Source organism: Thalia democratica, chromosome 1 (genome assembly GCF_965202585.1).
Source record: "Thalia democratica chromosome 1, ktThaDemo2.hap1.1, whole genome shotgun sequence".
NCBI lineage: Eukaryota > Metazoa > Chordata > Thaliacea > Salpida > Salpidae > Thalia > Thalia democratica.
Window position 1 is genome coordinate 96,645,720 of NC_139165.1, and position 23,577 is coordinate 96,669,296.

The 23,577-nt window shown below is 23.0% G+C and overlaps 1 protein-coding gene across 1 annotated transcript; it reads right to left on the minus strand.

The window, feature by feature from the left end:
• Positions 1 to 17,053: 17,053 nt before the first annotated feature.
• On the minus strand, positions 17,054 to 22,775 carry LOC145841722 (uncharacterized). The gene is made up of 7 exons (XM_082949075.1): positions 22,605 to 22,775; positions 22,389 to 22,512; positions 20,207 to 20,674; positions 18,219 to 18,370; positions 17,823 to 18,026; positions 17,320 to 17,424; positions 17,054 to 17,113 (listed from the first exon to the last, which is right to left on the minus strand). The coding sequence occupies exons 1-7, from the start codon at positions 22,683 to 22,685 to the stop codon at positions 17,054 to 17,056; spliced, it is 1,194 nt and encodes a 397-aa protein (XP_082805201.1). The 5' UTR covers positions 22,686 to 22,775.
• Between the last annotated feature and the right edge of the window lie 802 nt (positions 22,776 to 23,577).

The following is a 23,577-nucleotide window of genomic DNA, read 5'->3' on the forward strand; positions in this document are numbered from 1 at the left end:
TTTTACTTTTTTTTTAAAGCCCGTCACACTGAATTCCGGTAAGTGTCCTACGACCGTTTCGTTTTTACTTTTTTTTAGTCGCCAGCCACACCTCTTCAGGCGTGTGTACGACTTTAATTTTTACTTTTTTTTGTGTCGCAGGTCACCTAGGAACTCACTGTGTTTCAGACCTAATAATAAGTGTTTCTATTGTAAGCAGTTTTTACTTTTTTCAAGCAACGAAAACGTCAAAAATTCGACTTTTCAAAGTCCGGAAACAAAAATTTTCCTATCCAAATTTTATTTTTTGCATAGTTCAAAATTACGTAAAAATAAATACAAACAATATTATATAAAACAAATGAGTCTTGTATTTCAGTCAGAATGAAAAAAAAACTGTAATTTACTTACTACTAATAAATCTAATAAAAACTATAATAGGCTCTATAAAATTAAAGAAGCTTTCTTATAAATTACATAATAACATTCAATTAGTTATTCTATATTTTTTTTGTAAATAAATGCTATTAGTATACACACAAACTTATACAGTTTTTTTCTTTTGAAGTCAGCTCTTATTAATGCATGAAGTTTTGTTTTAGTATAAAAGAAAACATTTTGTAATGGTAAAGAGTACTTTGGAGATGATTGCTGTATAAATTAATTGACCCACAAAAATCTCATACTATCCATTTTTGATGTTTACATGGCACTTAAAATATTTCTGAATGGATTTTTATATTGATATGCATATTTTTAAAAGAATTTTAACAACTTTTCATGTTTTATGACATCATAATTCACAAATGAGCATATTTTTGTAATATTGTGCCTTATGCAAATTCAAAATGCAATTTAATCCCTACAGTTCATACGAAAATGAGTCAAATTAGTTTTTCCTTAAGCTATGCAGCATAATTATTACATCACATCTATAAAAATTTATTAAACACTGCACTGTTTAAACATTCAAGTCAAATTTAATAAAGGGCTTCTTTTAGTTTGCAACATTTAACATAAGCAAGGTGTTTTTTTATTTCAGTTTGTTTAAATAGTTTAATTCAATAATAGTTAAATTTTTTTAAAAACTTTAAATTTAACTTGAAGCGGTTTAATTTAGAATATTACCATTAAAGTGTCAGTTCGTATATTATTGTAGATCTACACTTTAATATAATAAAAAATTAATTGCAGTTATGACTCGGTTTTTCATTTCCATAGTATCATATTGCTTTTATAAAGCTTTCTAATATAACATATATATTATTAAATTCCATCATAACATATATGAACTTCAATCAATATAAGGCATGCTTTTCATGTATTTAAAAAACATTTATTGTAAAATTTTTTGGTTAAACTTAATATAAATTTCAAAACATACCTTTTCAGTCTGCAAATCCCTTGAGCAATGACTAACGATTCATGGATTGTGTTGGTTTTCCACGAACTGTTTCAGTTTTCCACTCGAAAAGCTCCAAGATTCTTACGGGTATGTCAATATCCAAAGGTGCTACTACTGGTCAACCTGATAAAAGAAAAGTATAGGAATTGTACGTTTTGGACTAAATTATGTTCAAAAAAACCAGTACGTCACAAAACGTTAAATGTGAATTATACTGTAAAAAAAACAGTGTATGAGCATTATAAATAATCAGATTTTTTTTTCTAGATATGTTATATGTTTCATGTGTGTATTTTAAAAACTTTAAAACAACTGCTTTAATTTTTTAGGATGTAAAAACTACAATTTATTTAATTTTTTTAATATCTAATTATGTGTAATGAGATTAAACATTTTTTTAAACCCTTTAAATAAAGGGTTTTTGGTGCTTTTATTAGCTAGGCAGACTGTAGAGTTATTAAAATGTTTGACAGTATTTTATTATTAGTTATTAACTAAACAGATCGCTCATCATTAAACGGTAAAATTATAAATAAACAAAATAAATAAGTAGTTATTTCATTTAGAAATAAAAATATTCTTTTATTTTTATGTGTATAATAATAAAATTTTACTTTTTGTGATTAAATCTTGTTGAGTCAAACAGTTTTATGTTCCTAAAAAACAAGCAAAAAGTAACAGTATAAACTTTTTAGTTAAATGATTGTATTTAAATTTTAGTTGCTTAACTACTTGATATACTATACAACATAATACAGTTATTTATACACAAAATAATTAAATACAACAAATAAAAAGTATTAAGAATCATAAAAAATAACTGTTTTTAAAAGTGCCTGGCTTGGTTTAGGTAAGTATTATAATTTAATGCTAAAAAGATAAATATTGTATTTTGAATAAAACCTACCATCTATAGACAAGGAAACTTTATGTATAAAATAGTTTACTGTCAGTTTTTTGTGTCTATTTTCATCAAAATTTTATAACAAACCATTTTATAAAGCCTCCTTGAGCACCAGTAATGACATGTTGGAAATGTATCTTTTAAAGAGCTTATTCAGTAAGCTTTACATGTTTGTACTAAATGGTTGTTTATCCATGTCCTAAGTAAAAGAGTATTTATATTAGAATGTTATTGGTGTTTATATCATAAAATTGTGTACTAATTATAAACTTTCAAAATAGTTTAAGCTTTTTCTTCAAAATACATTTTATTTATAAACTGTCTATTGATCATTAAAAAATTATTCCTCTTAAATAATAACAATGCATAAACTTATTAAATTTATTGCAATCGTATAAAGAATGAAACATCTCAATTAAAGAAATAAGGGTTGATCTAGTTATCAATTGTATGTTTGAACAACTAGTAATTAACAGTTGTAAAAGTTTATATAAATTAATCAACTGACAAGAAATTTAACACAAATGACATTTTAACTTTGTTATAGTGCTAAAAAATAACTGGTTGCTTTTTATTAATGTAAAAAAAAGTTAGATTTATTGTGTGATTAATCAGTTAATTTTCTTTTAATAAAAACAGTTTGTTTCTACTAAACTGACAAGTATTATGTCAACATTTTGATTCCAAATATTGAGGTTAAAGATTTCAGTCTACAATAACTAAAAGATGATGGACAAAAGTTATTTTGTTAGAAATATTTTTAAAAAAAGTTAGGATAATCTAAGAACAGAATAACAATTTAAAACAAACAAAAATTTAAAACTACAAAAGAATTGTAGTCAGCAACTACAATTCTTTAAGCTTTTTATACAATGACAATTTTGATACTTTCATAACTTTATGTTCTGCTATACTGAAGTTTATTAGTAAGCATTGTTTAACTAAACTTTCTTCTATGAAAAATAAAATTAAAATATTAATAATTTAAAGATGAGCTTTGTTTGTTATACCTAAAGTTTTTCTTTGGAAACTTATAAATTTTTCAGTAAACTTTAAATGGTAGTTATTAAACAATATTGAAAAAAGGTCGTATTTAACAATAGTAAACTCTATGGCTCTATAAACAATAAAATAAATACACTTTTTACCATTTTTATTAACTATTATAAAGGGTAAATAATTATGAAACAAACATAGTTTACATTTTGACTAAAAATAAGCGTTGCCACTCATTGATTCAAAAAGTTGTCCTGAGTGATAAAAAACTATCTTTAATGACCTTAAACTGTCTTAAGTCATGTTGAATATTTTTTTAAATAGACTAACCAATATGAAATACTTTATTAGCTTCAAAAAATCAAACTCTTTAACAGAAATGGTTATAAAAATAAATGTTGAAAATAAGTAAATTTAATCACACCCAAAATCTACAAAACAATGGTCTTAGAATTTTAAAAACTAGAAAAATATTTTTGATTTTTTTTTAATTCAATCTGTCCTGAGTTATCCAGAGTTGTCCTTATTCATTCTAAGATTTTATTATTTTGAATACCATGAGTTTGTGGTAACCCCAGTAATAAGTAAATATTTATTTATAAAATAGTGGTAATCAATTCAACCTGAAACTGGATTTATTTACTTTATTTTTATAATGACGGAGTTCATAGTTGTGATAGGTTTGTATTTAAAAATTTTAATACCATAAAGTATTAAATCAAACTTCTTTGAGATTAAATAAATTTAATTACTAATAAAGTTCCATTAAAGCTCAATATTGCTTACTGAACTTATTACAACTATTATTAAAACTTTGAATTATGATTTATTGCGTTTTTACTGCAATCTTTATACAAGGCTACTACCTAATTTACATTATCAATACTTTTAGAATATATGCAAAATTTAAAAAACTTTTGTACCTTTGAAAAAAGTCTACAAAATTTTCATTTAAGTATTTAAATATTTAAATGTTTTTGAACAAAAGGTTAAATCTTAATTTGTATTTTCAGGTTGCTTTTATCATAGAAAAACTGCTGAGCTACTAAGTCATAAGTAAAAAGTTTCTTTTCAGCTTGGTTATTATATTCAATCTAAAAAATAACAGTTGGTTTACATCTTAGAATTTAAAACTACTTTTGATATGTATGTAATAAATTTAGGAAGATTTTAATTGGTACCATATGGAGAGATAAACTAAATCAGTTACATTTAACCATTTAAATATATTTTAATATATTCTAAAGATTTTGTTTCAAAGTCTCTATAACTAATTTTAATTAAAAAGAATAATCATGATAAAACTTAAATTCAAATTGTTGTAAAAAACACTTGTCTTATCTTTTGAACCTTGATCTAACCTGCTATATCAAAAATTTAATAAAAGTAACTTATACTTAATCCACTTTAATCAAAAATTACCAGAAACACATTTATCCATAACTGATATTAAGAATTTGATTGTTAAAAAAATTAAATTTAGATACTTACTTAACTGAAAAGAAAGGAAACAAAATATTATAAAACTTAATATTGACTAACCAGTGTGCCTTGATATTTTTTTTCTTTAGCTATACATTTACACTTAATTAATAAAAATTAGTAATTAGTATTTTTTAAAAAGACTACATTTTATTATTACATTTATTTTTTTAACAATTATATACAAGATTAAATAAACTTAACAATGAAAATGAATAATTTTATTGACCAGCAATTAATTACTGGGTTTTCAATTGGTTCTGAGAAGTTCCTGTGAGATTTTCACAAGTTCAAGATTTTAGATGTATTTTTAATATATAACTAATTTAATTTTAAAAAGGATGTTATAAATAGCATAACATTGATATAGATACAGTAAAGCTACTCTAAATATGTTTTTAAATATAAAAAATATATAATGATAATAATATCTATATAATGTACTTTTAGTGTGGAGTCAAAATTTCATTACTTTACATGTAAAAGTTGTAAAAATCCAGCATGTTTTTTAAATTGTCAAGCTTTAGGTTTATAAAGTTTTTTTGCAGCTCTGTAATTATCATAAAATAAAGAAAATTAGATATGTTATATACTTTAAATGTTTTAAATAACTTCATAGAAAAATAGTCTGAGTTTTAACAAAAATTAAACTATCTCTGCTTGGACTGAGTTTCTTAAAGATCATATTTGAGTTAGTCTATATCAGCTTAAGTTTAAAAAAACAATTAGTTACCTTGGGTATGCTGACTGTTTGGTATTCCTGTTAAAAACACCTTAAGTGACTTGATATTTAAAAATGAACACAAGGATTTTTCAGAAATCATGATTTAAAACAAAAAAGTGAGGACACATTTTAAAACTCAAAAGCAAGTGTTTACCAATTAGATAAAATGTTATATACTACTTTATCTACTACAAATAGTGAATAAAAACTTTAATAGTCAGTTCTACATGACATATTACCATATTAACTCTTTGAGTGATAAAAAATTGTTTAAGCTATTTAAACTGAAAGAAAAGATATAAAAACTTCTACATACATTGACTTGAATGTTTTCTTATTAATTTAAACAATATTTTCAATAACAAAAACATACTTAAGTTCCAGAAGGTAATGCAAAGGATCAATCAAAGTCCATATAAATAACCAAATAGAAGAGCTTCATATTCTTTGTATATTAGTAATGTTGTTTTCTAAATACAAAGTTTATTGTTACAATGTAAACAAAGTCCATTTTGTGTTTAACATTCGTGTAAACAAAAATGCTATTTGATCAAATACCAGGGACTGAATATTGAAGTCGTTAGACAATCTTAATTCTTTTAGAGGTATAAATACATTTAAGATTTTAAATCAACTTATGTTAGTAATCAGTTTAAACAAATAAAGATTGGTTATTAAATAATTATTCAATAAAATAATTTATTTTAAACGTAAATTTATACTATAAACTCAGAGAGTTAACAAAATTAATACTTTAACATGAATAAAAAATTATCGTACAATAAAATACTATTGCAAACTTAGTGAGTTTAATAAAATAAAACTTCAAAATTATAATTAAAAGAAAAATGAGAAATATTTGCAATTTATAACTTCATGAATCTTTTAGTTTTCTTTTATACTTGAATAAACTTTTGCCATTTTTTACGTTCATTGAGACGTGTCTGCTAGAAAGTAAATACAGAAATGTTGTTGGATTGTTAAATTATAATTTTTAAACTTTAAGTTTATATCAAAAATTTTTTGCTTAATTTATTTAACAAGTAAATTAGAAGTAGTAGAATAAAAAAAAATAAACACTTTTAAAACTTGAACAGTTTTATTATATCTTTTAAAGATTACTTTTAAAGTTTAAAAGCTGTTTCAAGGCGAAGTTTAAAAGGACAAGTTAGTATTCAATAATTGCTTAATATAAAATCGTTTTACAAACTAAAATGCTTTATTTTAGCAAAAATATAGTATGTTACTAAAACCTAAGATAAGATTCTATATTAAAACAGTAAGTATTATGATACTTTTTTTTCTCTTACCAGTCTGCAAAAATAAGCAAATCTTTAAAAAGTACACCTAAAAGATGTTATTTCATATATATTTAAAAAATAAGCATAATATAGTTAGTAAAAAGTATTATTTTATTTTCTACAGCTTCTTAAAAGGTGTAAAGAACTTAAACAAAACCAAAGTTATAATACTAAAACTACTTAAACATTAGATACAATTCAAAACACTTTTCAACACAATTCAAAACAAAAAAAATGGGAATAAATAGTTGGTCTCTTTAGAAGTACAAGTTTTCTAGTTGCTTAAAAGCTAAGGTAGGTATCAACAAAACTCATGTCGACAAAACACTTTTAATCTTAATTATAGATGTTTATTTATAGTTATATTGTAAGTCTATAAACTATAATGGTTTTATTTTGAACTCTGAAAATATCAACTAGTTATTCTAATCGGTTTAAAACAAAGTATAAACACGAGTTTCAAATAAGTTAAATTTATCAATTTTATAACTAATGTTTAAAAGTAGTCAGATCTATCAACCACACAAATAACGTCATCACTATAAATTGATACTTTATTTTTAAAAACATTTTTGAAAAATAGCTTAACGAAAACTTCTAATTTGTATATGAATAAATATTGTGTACAACTTAATAAAATCTAAAATTTATTATGAATCTTCCTATGTTATTATTAAAAATTATTAGGTGAATGTCTAATTCCTATGAACAATAAGTTAAGACTGAAAAATAGAACTCGTAGTAAAACTAAATTAGTTAAATTTTTGAATAGTTATTGTCATTTGCTATACAGTAATCACTAATTACTAAATAGTAAACAGACTAAAGAAAACTTCGGTAACAAAAACAAACATTTTGTTTGTTGTCAAATGTTGACAACAGAATTTCACATATAGTTTCAAAAAAAAATTCCATAACGAATATAATTAGGTTAAAAATGCTTATTTTTAAACACATGCTTTTAAATATTTTAATACACAATTAGATTAATAATAATAGTGCCTTGATCATTAACAGAATTAAAAGTTAATTCAACGTTGATATTTTTATCTAAATTTGTTTAAAAAATATTTAAAAGAATAGTTTAAATAACTGTTTAGATATCAATTTAGTTTTAGAATTTAAATTGATTTAAAAGTTTACAAAACTTATAATTAGCTTAATAATTCGGAATTTATAAAATAAAGTAAACACAATAACTTCAATTAAAAAAACTGTTATTATTTATTTAGCTCAAGGTGAAATATCTTATTATTATTTACAATAACAAAGTAATGACATATCAGTAGCTTTTTTCGAAATTTAAAACTTAAAAATTGAACATTTAGTTTAAAACGGATTCTACATGTATTTTTATTTCAATAAGATTAATCTGAATAAAGTTTATATTTAACTGTTAGCACGAATTTAATTAACAATGTGCTATAAACATAAAAAACAAGAAACTTTGAAATCATTGAATTAATTGAGTTTAGTCACTGCTCTGTTACATTGTATGACATTTTAACTTGAGTTTTTGTGAGTTTATGCCATAATAAAACGTACTATTTGATAAAAAAATAATATTACATTATAAGTCAATTAATAAACTAATAAACTAATTTATAATCATATAAAACAGTTTGTTGTTTTTATAAAATTACTTTACATGACATTACCAGTTTGCAAAATTTTAAGAAAAATAACTGTTAAGACAAAAAATCCCGTCAATTCTTGTTTTTATATAATTGATTAAAAATAGTTTAATAAATTAAACCTCTGAACTGTCTACTTTTTAAAAGTATGAGAATATTTGTTTACACTGTAAACCTACTAAATTTTTTTTTTCAAATACTAAGTTTATTAAAAAATAAATACATCGATACCAATAGCAAATTACAAATATGATTTAACATTAGCGTTTTATTTTATAATTGAATATTTTCAAAACTTTTTCCGTTGTAGAACACTTAAAAAGTCTTTAACTTAATCAAATCTACATAACTACAGTTTGTTCAGATAAAAACTGATTGTTAGTAACAAAACAAATCGCTTAGTTTTATTTTAAACAAATAAAGAATCTCTCTGTAAAGCAGCTGTTATTTTTTCTGGAAAAGAGAGCTGTATAATTTTCCGTAGAAAACTAATAAAAAGAAATATAAACTTTATTCATAAGTTACTTAAGGTTTACTACCGAATTTTATCAACACAAAAGTTTTCAATAACAGCTTCAAATAACAAACTAGTATTTATAAAACCTTTTAAAAATTTGAACACATATCTATTTAATTAATCACATTTAAACTATAAATATAATTTCCAATATACGTACAAATTCTTTATTTGGCTTGACCATATTTTCCATACTTTATACTTTATAGCTATTTATGTGACTTAACATTAAATTCACATTGGCACAAACGAAATGCTATAAAATATGGCAAATATGGCAAGGACTTGTTTGGTTAACGTTTTTTATTTTTAAACATTTTTGTAGTAAACTACATAGTTTTTATCTTATTATATCTAAAAAAAGACTCATTTTTATATTTAGAGTATTAATAATTTATACACTGACCATTGGCTAAATGATTTTTTGCAATGTTTTAAAGTTTTATCTTTTATAAAACGAAGACACTTGTTGTTAAACACATTTAAAACTCGCATTCCTTTGTATTTTTAGATATAGATAAATATAATTGTTGTTTATATACAGAGTTTAGAAGATTTAGATTTTATTATTATATATTTTTCTTAGGTAGTTTAGTCGTAAAGAAGGTCCAAGTTTTAAAAATTTTTACATTTTTAAAAAATAATAGTTTTTACTTTCTAGTTTTTATTGAAAATATGATATCTGAATAATTTTTAATAATTACTCTTGTTAAAGATTTATTTATTTTTTCGTAGTACAATCTATATTTTTTTCAAAACTTTACGGAAAATGTTAAGTTTAATTTTTCAACACATCTAAAAGAAATAATGAAACAATCATGCTTTTTAAATTTGTGATACACTGATTTAAATAACAATTATATTTAATTATTTCAATTTAAAACATGGAAAAAATATTGTTTTATCAAATAATGGTTTCTAGAAAAAAATCATAATAGTGATAAAGAAACGTACAAAGCAAGATATTTTTTTTTATTTAAAGTGTCAGATGCTAAAATTAACTTTTGTTGGAATATGAACTTTAAATAACTTAAATTCGATTTTTAGAATGATTAAAGCTTGATAAATATTATTTTTTTAATTTTATCAAAACAATTTTAAATACTAAATATGTTAAGTTCAAAATAAATGTTGTAAGTTTCAAAAATTTTTAAACTGTCTATAAGCATTTAACTTTGAGTATAATTTTTTTCTAACTTAGTATTACTAATCCCTGGTTAGCAAAATACTTTGTGTAAAAATTTTGTGGTAACCTGTTTGTTTTGTTACTGCGCATGCTCAGAAATACAACATAACATTCTTTTAAAACTGTTACACAGGTATACAGTGCAAGGCAAGCCAATGAAAGGTATGTGATAGAATTATTTTATTATGAACTATTTTAAAGAATAACTTGAAACTGCATTATATATCTCTAAGTGTTTGCAATAACTTGTCTACATTACATCTATATATATGAATTTTAACTTTTTTTAAGTGATTTAGTTTATTTATAGACCAAAGTAAAAAAAAAATATTTATTTATTTATGTAGACTACTCATTGTATTTACTACATATGTTCATTTAAACATATTAGTTAATTTAATTTCAAACTTTTAATTCATTACCTATATTTATAATCAAAATAAACTAAAATTAGTCAATAAGTTAAGAAAGTCATAGTTGATTAAGGTTATTGGGTAATTTTCTAGGATGATGTAGCACCAATATCAAAGTGAAAATATTATACACTTTCAATTTCATACTTTGATAAGAATAAGATATAGAGTTGAAATATAAGGTACACAATTACTCAAATTTGAACAGAAAACTTTATTTTGATGATTTTTTTTAGTTATTATTTTATTTTTATTATCACTGATACCCCTAACCCTTACCCTTGATTTGTAGCTTTTTTTTTAAGTCTCTATGATGAAGGTTTGGATTTAGAGCTTTTCATTTCTATACTTTTCTTTTCAGAGTGTAAAATTAAAAGTGTAAAAAGTTTTTTTTTTGATATTGGTGCAACATCATCCTAGGAAATTACCAGTTATTGTAAGTAAAAATAATATTGATTTATTTCTGAACTATGATAAAGTTTTAATAAAATCTTTATAAGCAGAATTCTTCACTAATTTCAGTTTGTTGTTTTTCACAAATTACTAAATTTTAAGTTTAAGAAGAAAATTCACTAAAAAATTAATATGTGTTTTTACAACAACAAGACTTTTATGTGAATATGATTAAATCAAAAATGAATTATAAATTAAAATGAAGTTTTACACAAAATTTACATTTGGACTATATGGTTTTTAAATAGTCTTAATTGACAAAATTTTGTTAATTTTAGTTTCAATTACAATTTATATAAAATAGTGTTTCTTAATCAATTTAAAATGTTTTTATTTAGTAATTTTCATATATTAATAGTTGTATTAATAACTATGTTAGGTGCTACATGTTTTCCATAAAACCTGGAATCCTAGAAAAAGCAGGAATTTTGAACAAAAATCACTAAAAAACCTTTAAAAACATGGGATTTTAAACAAATTTTTGTTATATATATTCAAAGCTAGTAGAAGATTTTTCTTAACTCTGAGCTATTATATTCTATTTTAGAACTTGTTATATTGTGGTTTACAATATTTTATTCATTAGAAATAAAAGTTATTTCAACAGGTTTTTTTTAATGTATCAACACCTAATTTTTCTATTAAAATCCTAAAGACATGCAAAATATTTAATATTCCTAGATTGTATTGAACATTGCAATTTTTTAAAAATAAATTCAAAATACTATGTTTTAAGCTAGCTATAAAGTATTTAGAAAAAGTTTACTTCTCTTTTATTCACTTAAAGTTAGCTTCATAGTATTAATAAAACGTTATAAGAGGTAAAACGTTATTAGAGGTAGTTCAATATGGGCTAGTAATATTATTTTTGTATCAAAGTATTAATTTTTAACATATGTTTATGTCTCTTATTAATTTTATTGTTTAATACGATGCAAAATACTTATATTGACCTATTTACTTTTCTTTAATAATATTTACTTTCTAAATACAGAGTAGGAACTTTTTTTGGATTTTTTTTCAAGGCTCTAAAAAGTTTTTTTGTTACATTTAAATATTGAGTTATAGAAAATTTACTTACTGGAAAGATACAATAATAATACTCTAAAAGTGTTTAACAACAAATTAAGTTTTAAATATTAAAAAATATTTTTTGTGTATCAAGTCTACTCTAAAACTTATTATTTTCTATGTAAAATTGTAATCGAAAGCAAAATTTTTATCCTTGTTGTTAATTTCATTTTAATATTTAAGTCTATCCAAACCCCTTGTGCCTAACTTTTAAAAAGTTTTCTTATTCAAGGTTTTTATAGATAAACTGCAGGTTAAATAGTTTTTTAAAAATATTTTAGTTAAAATGGTCTAAATTATTTCAGTTAACTTTTTTTAAATTGGCAAAAAAAAAATATTATTGTCATATATTTAGACCAACAAGGGTTCTTGTTTAAAATCTCAGACTCACAGTTATAAATAATTTGAAACATTTAATAAATTGGTGAGTATGATTGATTTTCAAATCTATATATACTTAGTAATTTATCCATTTAGTATCCCTAATAGGTGGACATTTTACCTAGAATTCTAAAAAAATTGGAATTTGATATTTACAAAAAACTTTATACTATAGGAAAACAATTTAAAAAACTTGTTATTTTGAAAAAAAAACAATAAAGATAAGAAATAACTTTTGTATAAATACAAAAAATCTATTTTTTGAAATACATTTAAAGTAGTTTTGTACCCATTCAGTAATTTTACAATATTAAAATAATTTAATAAGTATTAAAATATAGTTAAGAAACCTGAAACAAAAGAAATTTCTAAAAGTCCATTAGCCACTGTTGTTGACTTTATTAATTTGTATTTATTATTCAAACCCATCTGAATTTTAAGCCATTAAGGGCCAATAGTGTCAATATCTACAAATGCTACAATATATCAACAAATAAGAATTTATATAAAAAATTTAAATTTTGAAAGTTTTTGTCAAATAATAAGACACCAAAAGTTTTATGGATAAATAGTATTTTTTCTCCACTTAAATAAAATTTACTTCTGATACTACTACAGTTAAATTAGAAAGGTCAAATAAAGAACTTTGTAGTTAACAAAATTACTGCACTTACATCTACTAAAACTTCATACAAGTACATAATGTAAAAAAAAAAAATTTCACATAATCCAAATTTATTTACTTGGTAATGATGACATCACAACAAACTTATTTCCTTGTCTTTTCATTTTAAAAATTTAAATATTAAAGAGGGTGAAAGTAAGTATTGATATATTATCAAACTAAAGAAACTTATTAAATCGTTATAATATATCACATTATTTAAGTTTTTATTAATTTGAATGTAACTGTATGCTATCAGTTTAGTTTACATACATTAACTGTTGAGGCCATAGAATGGTCACATCACAGTGAGTAAAAAACTGGTTTAAGGTCATAGGGGGTTTAGTCAAATTTTTTTACATGTATATCTTATTTTAAAGATCTTAAACTCAGCTAACATATGTTTTTACCCTTTTCTTATAACTTTATGAAGTATGAAGGAACAAAGTTTGTTAGTTTAATAGGTCTCCTATGTAAGGGCTAAGTTAGAAAAGGCAAAAAAAGACTATTTTATAGATAATATTTCTTCTGCTGTTTTTAAGAAATATTTTAAAAGGATTTTGAGTAAAATGTTAACTTAATATAGCAAAGAATTCTTATGTAATTTTTTTAGTTTTGAGTATTTTTTTCATAAAGAGATTTAAACAATACATTGCTTACACTTAAGAAGCCTTTATATAAATAAAAGAAAAGTTCTTAATACTTAATTTCTTTACTTTCTTTTTTATTAATTCTTGAAAAATCTTAAAAAAAGATTTTTTTTTATGTAATTTTAATTTTTAAATTAATACAATAGAATTTTTCTTGCAAAAAATATTTTCTAAAAGATTGAGGTCAATAGATTACAAAAGAAGGAAAAGATAGGTTTTAATAATTTTAGAGTTGTTGAGTAAATTGACCATAAAAAGGTTATTGCCTTTTAGTTTATATCTAAAATTTTTAAATAAATTATTATATTCTAAAAATTAATTAAGATTTAATATTTTATACAGATTTATAGTTTATACTTAAAAGCTTTCATATAAAAGTCAATGATAATTTTTTAAGAAAAACGTCTTACCCCCTTCCATATGCCCTCAAGTAGGTTAAAACAAAATTTTAAAACTTAAAAAAAAAATAAGACAGGGTTGCCACATAATAAATGTAAATCAGGATATAATGTTTTTTTTTTAACTCAGGCTGACCCAGGATATTTAAGATTTTTAAGTATCAGGACAGATTTTTTCTTTAACTTGAATGTTTTTTAGATGATTAAGGGCATAGGGGTGTCCACCTTGATTTTTACAACTTGATCTTATTTTACAGAGTTTAAGAGTTTTGTCTGAGCTATCAGAAATTTTCAACCGCTTGAAAAAATTCAAAGTATTTTTTGAGATATGAGCAATCAAAGTCGGTGACCTCAATAGGTTCCTAATGGAAGGGACAAACTAAAATTTCACTAAAAATCTATCTCCTCCTTCATTTTTTAAGTAATCAGTAATCTTCTTCAAAATTTCTTATTTGGAATAAATATTGTTAAGCGCTATTTACGGAAATAACATAAGTTGTCATTGCAAGATGGTACTGTTGAAATTAGTCCATTTTTAAGCTATAGAAGGGTAAAGTATTTTTATAAAGTTTAATTTTTGTTGGTTTTTCAAGTAAAATTTAATTTACTTTTAATCTGTTTCACAATTAACTTAAGTGCAACTAATCAAAGTTTGAGATTTTAATATGTTACACTTGAAAGGGATAACCAAAATTGCAAATAATAATTATTATTTAGATTTTAGAGGATATGATTTTGTAAGTACTTTAACTTATACAATCTAATTTTTTAAAATAATAGAAATTATTAATATGAGTAGTTTTAATATTTGAAAAGTGTATAATGTAAAGGGAAAGGTCAAATATTTTCTTTACAAAAATTAACATTGATTTGCTTTTATTTAAAGCATGTAAAGTTTTAAAATTAACATTGTCACAACCCAGTTTTATAGAATTTAAAAATAATTGTTTTAGATAGAAAATATGAAAATAGGTTAAAAATGTAAAAAAATGTTTTTATTTTTTCAAATTTAAACAGTTTTTGCTTTAAAAAGATTCAAATGTTAGTAATGAACTATCTGAAAAAATTTGAAAAAGATAAGTAAAACTAAAGAAGAATATTTTTTAACTTTTTTTTGATAACTTGTTTTGTAAGGAAAGTATTGAGCTCACAAATTTCGATTGCTTATAACTGGAAAGTATTTTTTTATCTAAAAATATTTGATAGCTATGATAAAAGTCTTCATAATAAGATTAACTTGTAATAAGCAATGTTTACCCCCTTATGGCATTATGCCTTTATGACCTTAAATAGTTTTCTAGATTTTAGGAAAAATCAGTCATGAAATGCTTACATTATTATGTTTTCTTAATGCAACAGTTTGGCATTTTATGATCATACAATTTTTTTTTTTTGAAAGTTGAGTTCATTAGCAGAAAAAAACAAGGAAAATATGTATTTTAGTTATTTTAGTTTTCTAAAAAATTGCTAATAAAAAATAATCTCAATATGTTTCCATAAGGACAAAGTGTATATAAGATGTGGGATGAGTCAAATATGCACAATGACAATTTTGAATAAAGGTCAAATATACACAAAAAGTCACTTTCTGCACTAAGGGAATTTTTAGCACAGAACATATGTGCCTGATGATGGGTCACTTAAGCACAAAATTTACAATTGCACAATTTTTCACCAAGGGTCAACTTTGCATAAGTGACAATTTTCCACACAAATAAAAAATACTATTCATAAAATAACCACCATATAAGGGTAAGGAGTAACAGTGATACTAAAAAACATAAAAGAAATAAAGAAATAATTTTAATAATATAAAGAAAAATAGTTACCAACTAAGGGTTAACAGTGATAGTAAGAAGAACAAAATAGTAATAAGTATATAGTTTACCAGTAATTGGTAATTTAATTTTTAAATAATACAATTAGACCTCAAATAGCCTTAAGAAGTTATAGAAATTTTTGACTGGTTGATTGGTAAAACAATACTTGAAATTCTCAGACATAGCTGTTTGTTAGATAACTTAATAGTCAATTGTGCAATGAAGTAACATTGGCCTGAATAGAGATAGTTAAACAGAGGGTTGATGATAAAAAACCCACAGTCTAACTTTTTAAAGCTTTTGTTGCACTTTGATTGTTAACTATTTCTATTGTACAATTTATAACAACCATTTGTAAACTAATATACATTATTATTGTAGACTTATTTAAGTTAAAACTTAAAAGTGATAAAAGATTTATAAGTAATTTTTCGTAGAATAAATATTTAACTCTTTCTGTTTACCACACTAAAAAATTAAGATTTTAGGTGTTTATGCTCAAGAAAAAGCATTATCATAAATTTTGGAGTTTTCTTTTACAGTTGACAAACAGTTTTATTCTTAAGAACAAAAATTATTTTCAATGATGTTTTATTTACATTTAAGTAATTTAAAGTACTTTTAAGTACAATTAAAGTGAACTTTAACATTATATTTTTATAGATATGGCTGAGAATACGAAATACATCAGAAAACACCCAGAAAATGCTGTTTCTTATTAATGGCTTTATGAAGGTAGTTTATTTGTATTAAACATGTTTAAATGTAACTTGTTGTAATTACTTATATCGTTTACTCTGTATAAAATCCAATCTAAATTTGAATCTACTAAACCTTTAACAGAATGTTAGTAATGTTTTGTTATAAGAACGTTATTGTACGTTTGTTTGCGTTACTAATTAAAAAATAATGTTTATTTACGCCAAAATGTTGTAGATGTAAAATCAAACGAAACTTTATTATTAATAGCCTAAAATTAAAAATTATTCTTAGTTGCCTTGTGATCTAAATTAAGCTTACTTGAATTTGGTTGGTAAATGAGGTCTTTTAGATGCTGTATAAGTTTTGTTATTGCTTATCCAAACTTAAAAGGTTCTACTTTACTTTTTTGTAGAAGAATATTAACAGAATTTACCTGATGAATAAAAATAATTAATTATTACACTGTAAAAATTTAGTCTTGCTTTACATTTAATACTTACAGCTAAACTTGGCATGACTACAAAATAAGTAATTAAAAATAAACATTTAAAATCAAATTAGAATGATTGAAATTAGTTATGTTATAGTGCTTAGGGTGTTAATTCATTATTAAGCAGATAATAGGTCTTAGAAACTAACTTTCTCTAAAATTTTGCCCATAAATTTAAAAACAAAATTTAATCTATTGCTATTTAGCATTTTTCGAATACTTTCAGCATGTAAATCGTTTCTTCTTCTTTCTGGCTAATATACAAACAAATGTTATAGGTAAGAATAAAAATTTCGATAACAAACATCATTATAGTTAATAAACACTAATACTTATAAAACAAGGCTTATTAACAAAGAAAGTTTTGTTTAAAAAGATATATATTCTTATTAAATCTATGTTAATTAATTTGTGCTTTTAAACAATTATTATATATCTTCTGATTATATATTTGATTTAATAAAACGTTACCTTAGTAAACATATGATTACTAAGTTTCAGGGCAGATTGAATTTTAAATTTATAGATATTTGTAAAAATATAATTGTAAAAATGCTAAATAATTTAAAACAGGATTGTTTTAAGTTTTATACTAATAATTTTTCTAATTATTAAAGCGTCTTGAAGTTTATAGTAATAGTTAAATACCTACTTCATTAAAAAAAGCTTTGAGTACTTCCCAATTCAATAAAATTCTTTCAATGCATGGAAAGTGTGATATCCATCTAGTTTTGCTTAAGGCTTTAAATTTTAACGGAATTTCACCCGTCATACACACACCTAAATTTTCAAAGTCACTTCTTCTTGTGTTAGATAACTTGAAGTAGTTGAACGTTTTCTTAATAAGCTCCTCAACCTTATTTAATTTAAAAGTATACACACTTTTATTCAACAACAATGGTTTTTTTTAATACAACATATTAAAATATAATAAAATATCATAAATAAATATAAAAAAACAACTTTGTAACTTGAATAAATGCAGCTTACTAAAATTCTCATTCAACAATTGAATTAATAATTTATATAAAATAGTTTTAATACTTACTTCATTAGGTATTGTAGCTTTGGTTGCATTTAAACATGCATTTTGCAAAGCATGATTTGTACAGGATATTGTTATAAGCCTGGGATTATCTTTTTTCAGAATTTGTCCTACTCCATTCTTAACTCCTGTCATGGAAGCAGCTCCGTCTGTACCTAAAAATATATTTACTAAGTTAAAAAAAAAAAAAATATTTTTCTTAAATTATAAGACCAGTTTGTGCTTAAATTTATACTTTTCTTAAACAATTGAATAAAATCAAATTAAGTCTATTAATAAAGATATATCATTGTAAGATATTAAAATCAGTTTATAAAAGTTAGCAAGAATACACAGAGAATAGCTGAAATAAACAAAAATTAACTTACTATTAATATCTAAATTTAAAATTAAAAACACGTTAGTAGTACATATTTAATAAATACATAACTAGAATACAAAAATGAAAAAAAGAGTAACAGTTCATATATACTTACATATTGAAACTACATTTTTTAACTGAACATTATACATCTTTAAGACTCTTTTGAATGCGTTAGCAATAGATAACGCTAATTTGTCTCTTCCAAGGTCTTCGAGGTGTAAAAATGTAGATACTTAAGTTTTCTTTATTTTGCTTAGATAACAAATACTAACACCTGTGATTCAAACATAAAGCTTTCTAATTTTTTTTGTTATAAGTTTAATAACTGTAAAATTTTGAATGAAAAGAACTTATAATCTGTATACTTTGGAATAAAAAAAATATAAATGTTTTAAAATTATCTGTTGGTAACTACTACTCATGCTTTTTTAAATAGATATCTAAGAAAGTTAAAAAATACCAAATATAGTCGAACTTTTAAGTACATAAAATCTGTGAAATTAAAGGACTACCACTTTATTCTAGTTAAACAACTGAAGGTAGTAGAACAAAAGTTTAAGAAAGTATAGCTTTAATTGTAATTACAACCGCTGTATATAAAAGGAAAACTGTTATAATTATTTGAACATAAACTGCTCCGGTTAACCACTCGGTATTTTTAAAATTTTTTCCAGGTTTTCTAAATTTCTTCCACGTTTTTAAAATTACACATATTAAGGTCTGTTTAAAGTTAATAGTTAAGTTTAATGTTAAAACTGTATTAAAGAGTATAAAAACATGGAAAAGGTACACTAAAGCTGCTTTATAAATGGTTCATTAATAAAAAAAAATTGATGATGACAAAAAACTTTGAAAAATAGGGTATAATTTTCTATTCAAATCCAAATTTTATTACTATACAAGTAAAAATTATTGAAAATATCAGGTTTTTCAACGTCTTTTAAAGATTTATGTACAAAATTCCAGGTATTTTTATGCCAAAAATTATAATTCCATGTTTTTCCTGGTTTCTAGGTGAAGTGGCAACCCTGCTCGTTAAAGCAACAAATTGCTAATTTATTCATTATTTTCTTTATTAATTAAAATTTTTGCTGTTTAATAAATATTATAATAATTAAATCATTCTCCTTATTAGAAAAATAAAATCAACAATATTTTGACATATTTCTTAAACTATTAAATAAAAGTCAACACAAAAATCAAATATATGTTAGAAATGAAACTGACTTAGTTTACTAGAACGAGTTTACTGTATAATTATTAAAAAAATCATAGTAATTCTAACTTTAATTTTATGTAAATTTTAATTTATTAACCTATTAAATTCTGTAAAATAAAAACTTTTTCCTTTAACTGTCATTAAACCTACTTACATCTGAGTAATCTAACAATGTCCAACTCATTGCATAACAAAATATTTTCTTTTACAGCTAACGTGTTACAAGAATTAATCTATATTAAAAAAAATAAAACAAAGAACAATGTGTTTAAAGCTTATTTCATGTTTGAAATTTAAATTTAATAAGCTTTTTGAATTAAAATATTTTTATATTCAACAGAATGTATGTAAATAAATAACAAATTTAAACTTAATTAAATTAACAAAGCTTAAAAGTAATTTTCTTACCTAGAAAACTTTGTCCAGCAGTATCTGTACTCTCATCCAGATAGAAAGAACAATGCTTCACCATAAATTCAGTTATGATTAGTCTTCTGCAAATTGGTGCGAGAGTATTGCACAGAATCATTTTTGCTTTCCTCCTTTTGAGCGTTGCTGATTCGTGAGCTGTCCCAAGTGTCTTCATGACATCTATCTGGTGTTCGCCTGCTAGCAAGTTCCCGTGAAGAGCTTGTTGCAATGCTAACCGGACTTCTGTCTGGCGTACGTTTTCTTTAAGGAAATTGTTGAATTGCTGTTTAAAAGATTTTTCCATCCTAAACTGATTTATTGAGTTGTGGTTATTTGTGACTGGAGATGCGCGTTTATGTCGGTCAGAATAAGAATGAACTTTTAAGTTGCTCTTTTTTGCTTGTAGTTCTACATTGCACCACTTGCAATAAGCTTTAATTTCACAATTTGTTGGAGCAATCCAATCTAATAAGTAAAACAGCATTACAAATAGTTGACATAACAGATATAACTAATAAAACATTAAACACTATTTATATTTGTTTATAAATAAGTTGTGTATCTAATATTTATTTTATTAATAAGTGAACAATTGAGATTTCAATGATTTAACAAAAACGTTTCACAATAAATTAAACAGTTTAATAGATGTAATAGTGTTGCCTTGTATTTTCAAATTTTTTTCAAAGTATTCCAAAATTCTTACAGAATTTTAAAAGTTCACAATTTTAATCTTTATTTGGTCGAAAATTAGGTTCAAAGTAAGATACTGTGTTACATAGTATGATAACATTAAAAAGATACTTTAAACTTACAATAAATGTGTTGGTAAATAAAAAATTTTTAGATGAAGAAAAAAAATATTATTTATATTATAAATTTTTGTGTCAAATCGAAATTTTAACTACTGACAATGCTTAAAATGTTAAAATTTCCAGGTTTTTTTTTAATTTGAAGTTTTTCCGATTTTTTTTCAAAAATACAAACATTCCTGGTTTTTTTTTTTGGGTTAATTTGACAAATTATAGGCTTCCAGGTAAAGTGGCTAGCCTGATGTAAGCATCACAGTTCAACTTGAGCTAATTAAGTATGTATTTACTTTTAAAACGTGCTTTTTAAAGTTTTGTTTCACTACAAGATCAATAAATAACAATTTTTTTTTAATTTATTTATTCTCAATTAATAAAAGCTTTAGTTAAATCTATCTTATAAATCTAAGCTTACAAATGGGATAATAAATTTGCTTATAATAAAATTGTTATTTATATCACAACTTTTATCAAAAATTTATATATAAATTTAATCAATGCAGTGAAATAATTCTTTTTTGAAATAAAAAAACTAAGTAGATCTGTCTAGTAATTAAATCAGTCAAAGCTAATCTTCTTAGCATTTATAAAATAGTAAATAAAAATTTTCTTTTTGTAATTGAAAGCAATATACTAAAAAATTTTATAAAGAATTCTTGATATTACCACAAACCATTTGTCAGAAAAATGTTTTTAATATTCAAATAAATGTATTTTATGACAAAAATAAAAAATTTTTTTTTGTTTAACAAACAAAAATCATGATAATTTGTAAGGTGTAAAACCAAAAAATTGTTGTAAATAAATAATTTGCCCATCTCACCGCCTTATGGCCTCTATGAACCATTTTACTTAAATAATAAAATTAGAAATTCAATTTTTGTCTATGAAGCGAACTTTGTTTTATACTAACAAATTTTCGTTTTAATTTTATAATAAAATTAACAGTTTAATTTGTGTGTTGTTATTATAAAATGTATTTTAAGTATATTTATTTAAATAAAGTAGTCAAAGGTTAGTACTAAAGTAAAAAAAATGTCATGCTAAAGTATTGTTAATTATTAAATTATTAAAACAAAATGTTAATTTTTAGGTAAAAAGTGAATTGGAATTTTTGACTTTAGATGATAAAATTTTTTGTGCATTATTGAAATAAAATTACAAAAAATACTTTAAAAACTATTTAAAAATTATTTTTTTTTCAAAAATTACAATGGAAAAATTAATTTAATTCTATAAAAACATGAGAACTTTCCTTTATAATATTTAATAAAAAAGCTCAGTATTAAAAAAAAATTGTTGTTGAATTCAAAATTGAAATACTCAAATGTGTATTCTTAAATACTACAAATTGTTAGAGATAAAAAAACCTTTTAACTCATAAACAGATTCCCAAGATTTCTGGTACCTCATCTTTTTAGGTGGTGGAAAATCTAAAGTTGGTAAATCTTCTTGGTCTGGAATTTCATCTAAAATAATTTCAACGGTTGTTACCTACGAAAATGTAACTGCTAAAGTAATGTGTTTAGTGTGTAACTTAATAACTATTTGTAAATCCAAGAAAAAAAAAACCATTAGAGACTTACCTTAACTACTACAGAATAGCATGGTTGCCACAAGTCAAGCTGAGAAATTTTTCCTGACTTTTCCTGACTTTTTCCTGACATTTTACTAAAGTTTTCCTGACTTTTTTCAAGATTTTTCTGACTTTTTACTATAATTTTACTAAAAAAGGCATTGAAAATTAAGTAATTTTGTAAAATTTAAAGAAAATTTTGCAATTTTAGTCTGACTTTAAAGAATTTTTAATTAATTTTTCACTAATCGAAGGCTTTGAAATAAAAGGAAATAAATAAATTTGAACTGACAATATCTGAGGTTTTTATAAATTTTTTTCCTGACTTTTTCCTGAATTTTTTCAAAAACCCCCCATTTTGACCTGAATTTTCCTGACTTTTGTCATTTTTCTTAGTTTTTCCTGATTTCCTGAATTTTCCTGACTATGTGGCAACCCTGCTGAGAATAGCCACCTGATTTTTATTTAAATTTTTTACATGATTTCAAAAAATCTTCAAAAATACACATTTAAGAGTTTAGCTTTAGTTTAAAGTTAAGTTTATTGTAATAAACTGTTTGGAATAGTACAAGGTTGCCACTCATGTTTATAAATTTTTCCTGGTTTTTCAAATCTCTACAAGGCTTTTAAAATTACATGTATTTTGGTTTATTTTCAGTTTAAAGTTATGTCTAATATAAAAAACTGTGTTAAATAATAAAAAAACATTGTATATGTACTATAAAGTTAATTAAAATGTGTATTATAACTAAAAAATTTTAATTGAAATCTTATTTATATGATAATTTTTTTGTGTCAAGTTAAAATTGTACTACTTAACATGCTGAAATTGTTAAAAACTGAATGTTTTTCTAAGTCTTTGGTTAAAAATTTCTCAAATTCCAGGTTTTTTTTGCCTTAGTTGTTAAGTATCAGGTTTCCAGGTAAAAACAGATTTCCAGGTAAAGTGGCAACCCTGATAGCATAAGCCATTGAAAAATACT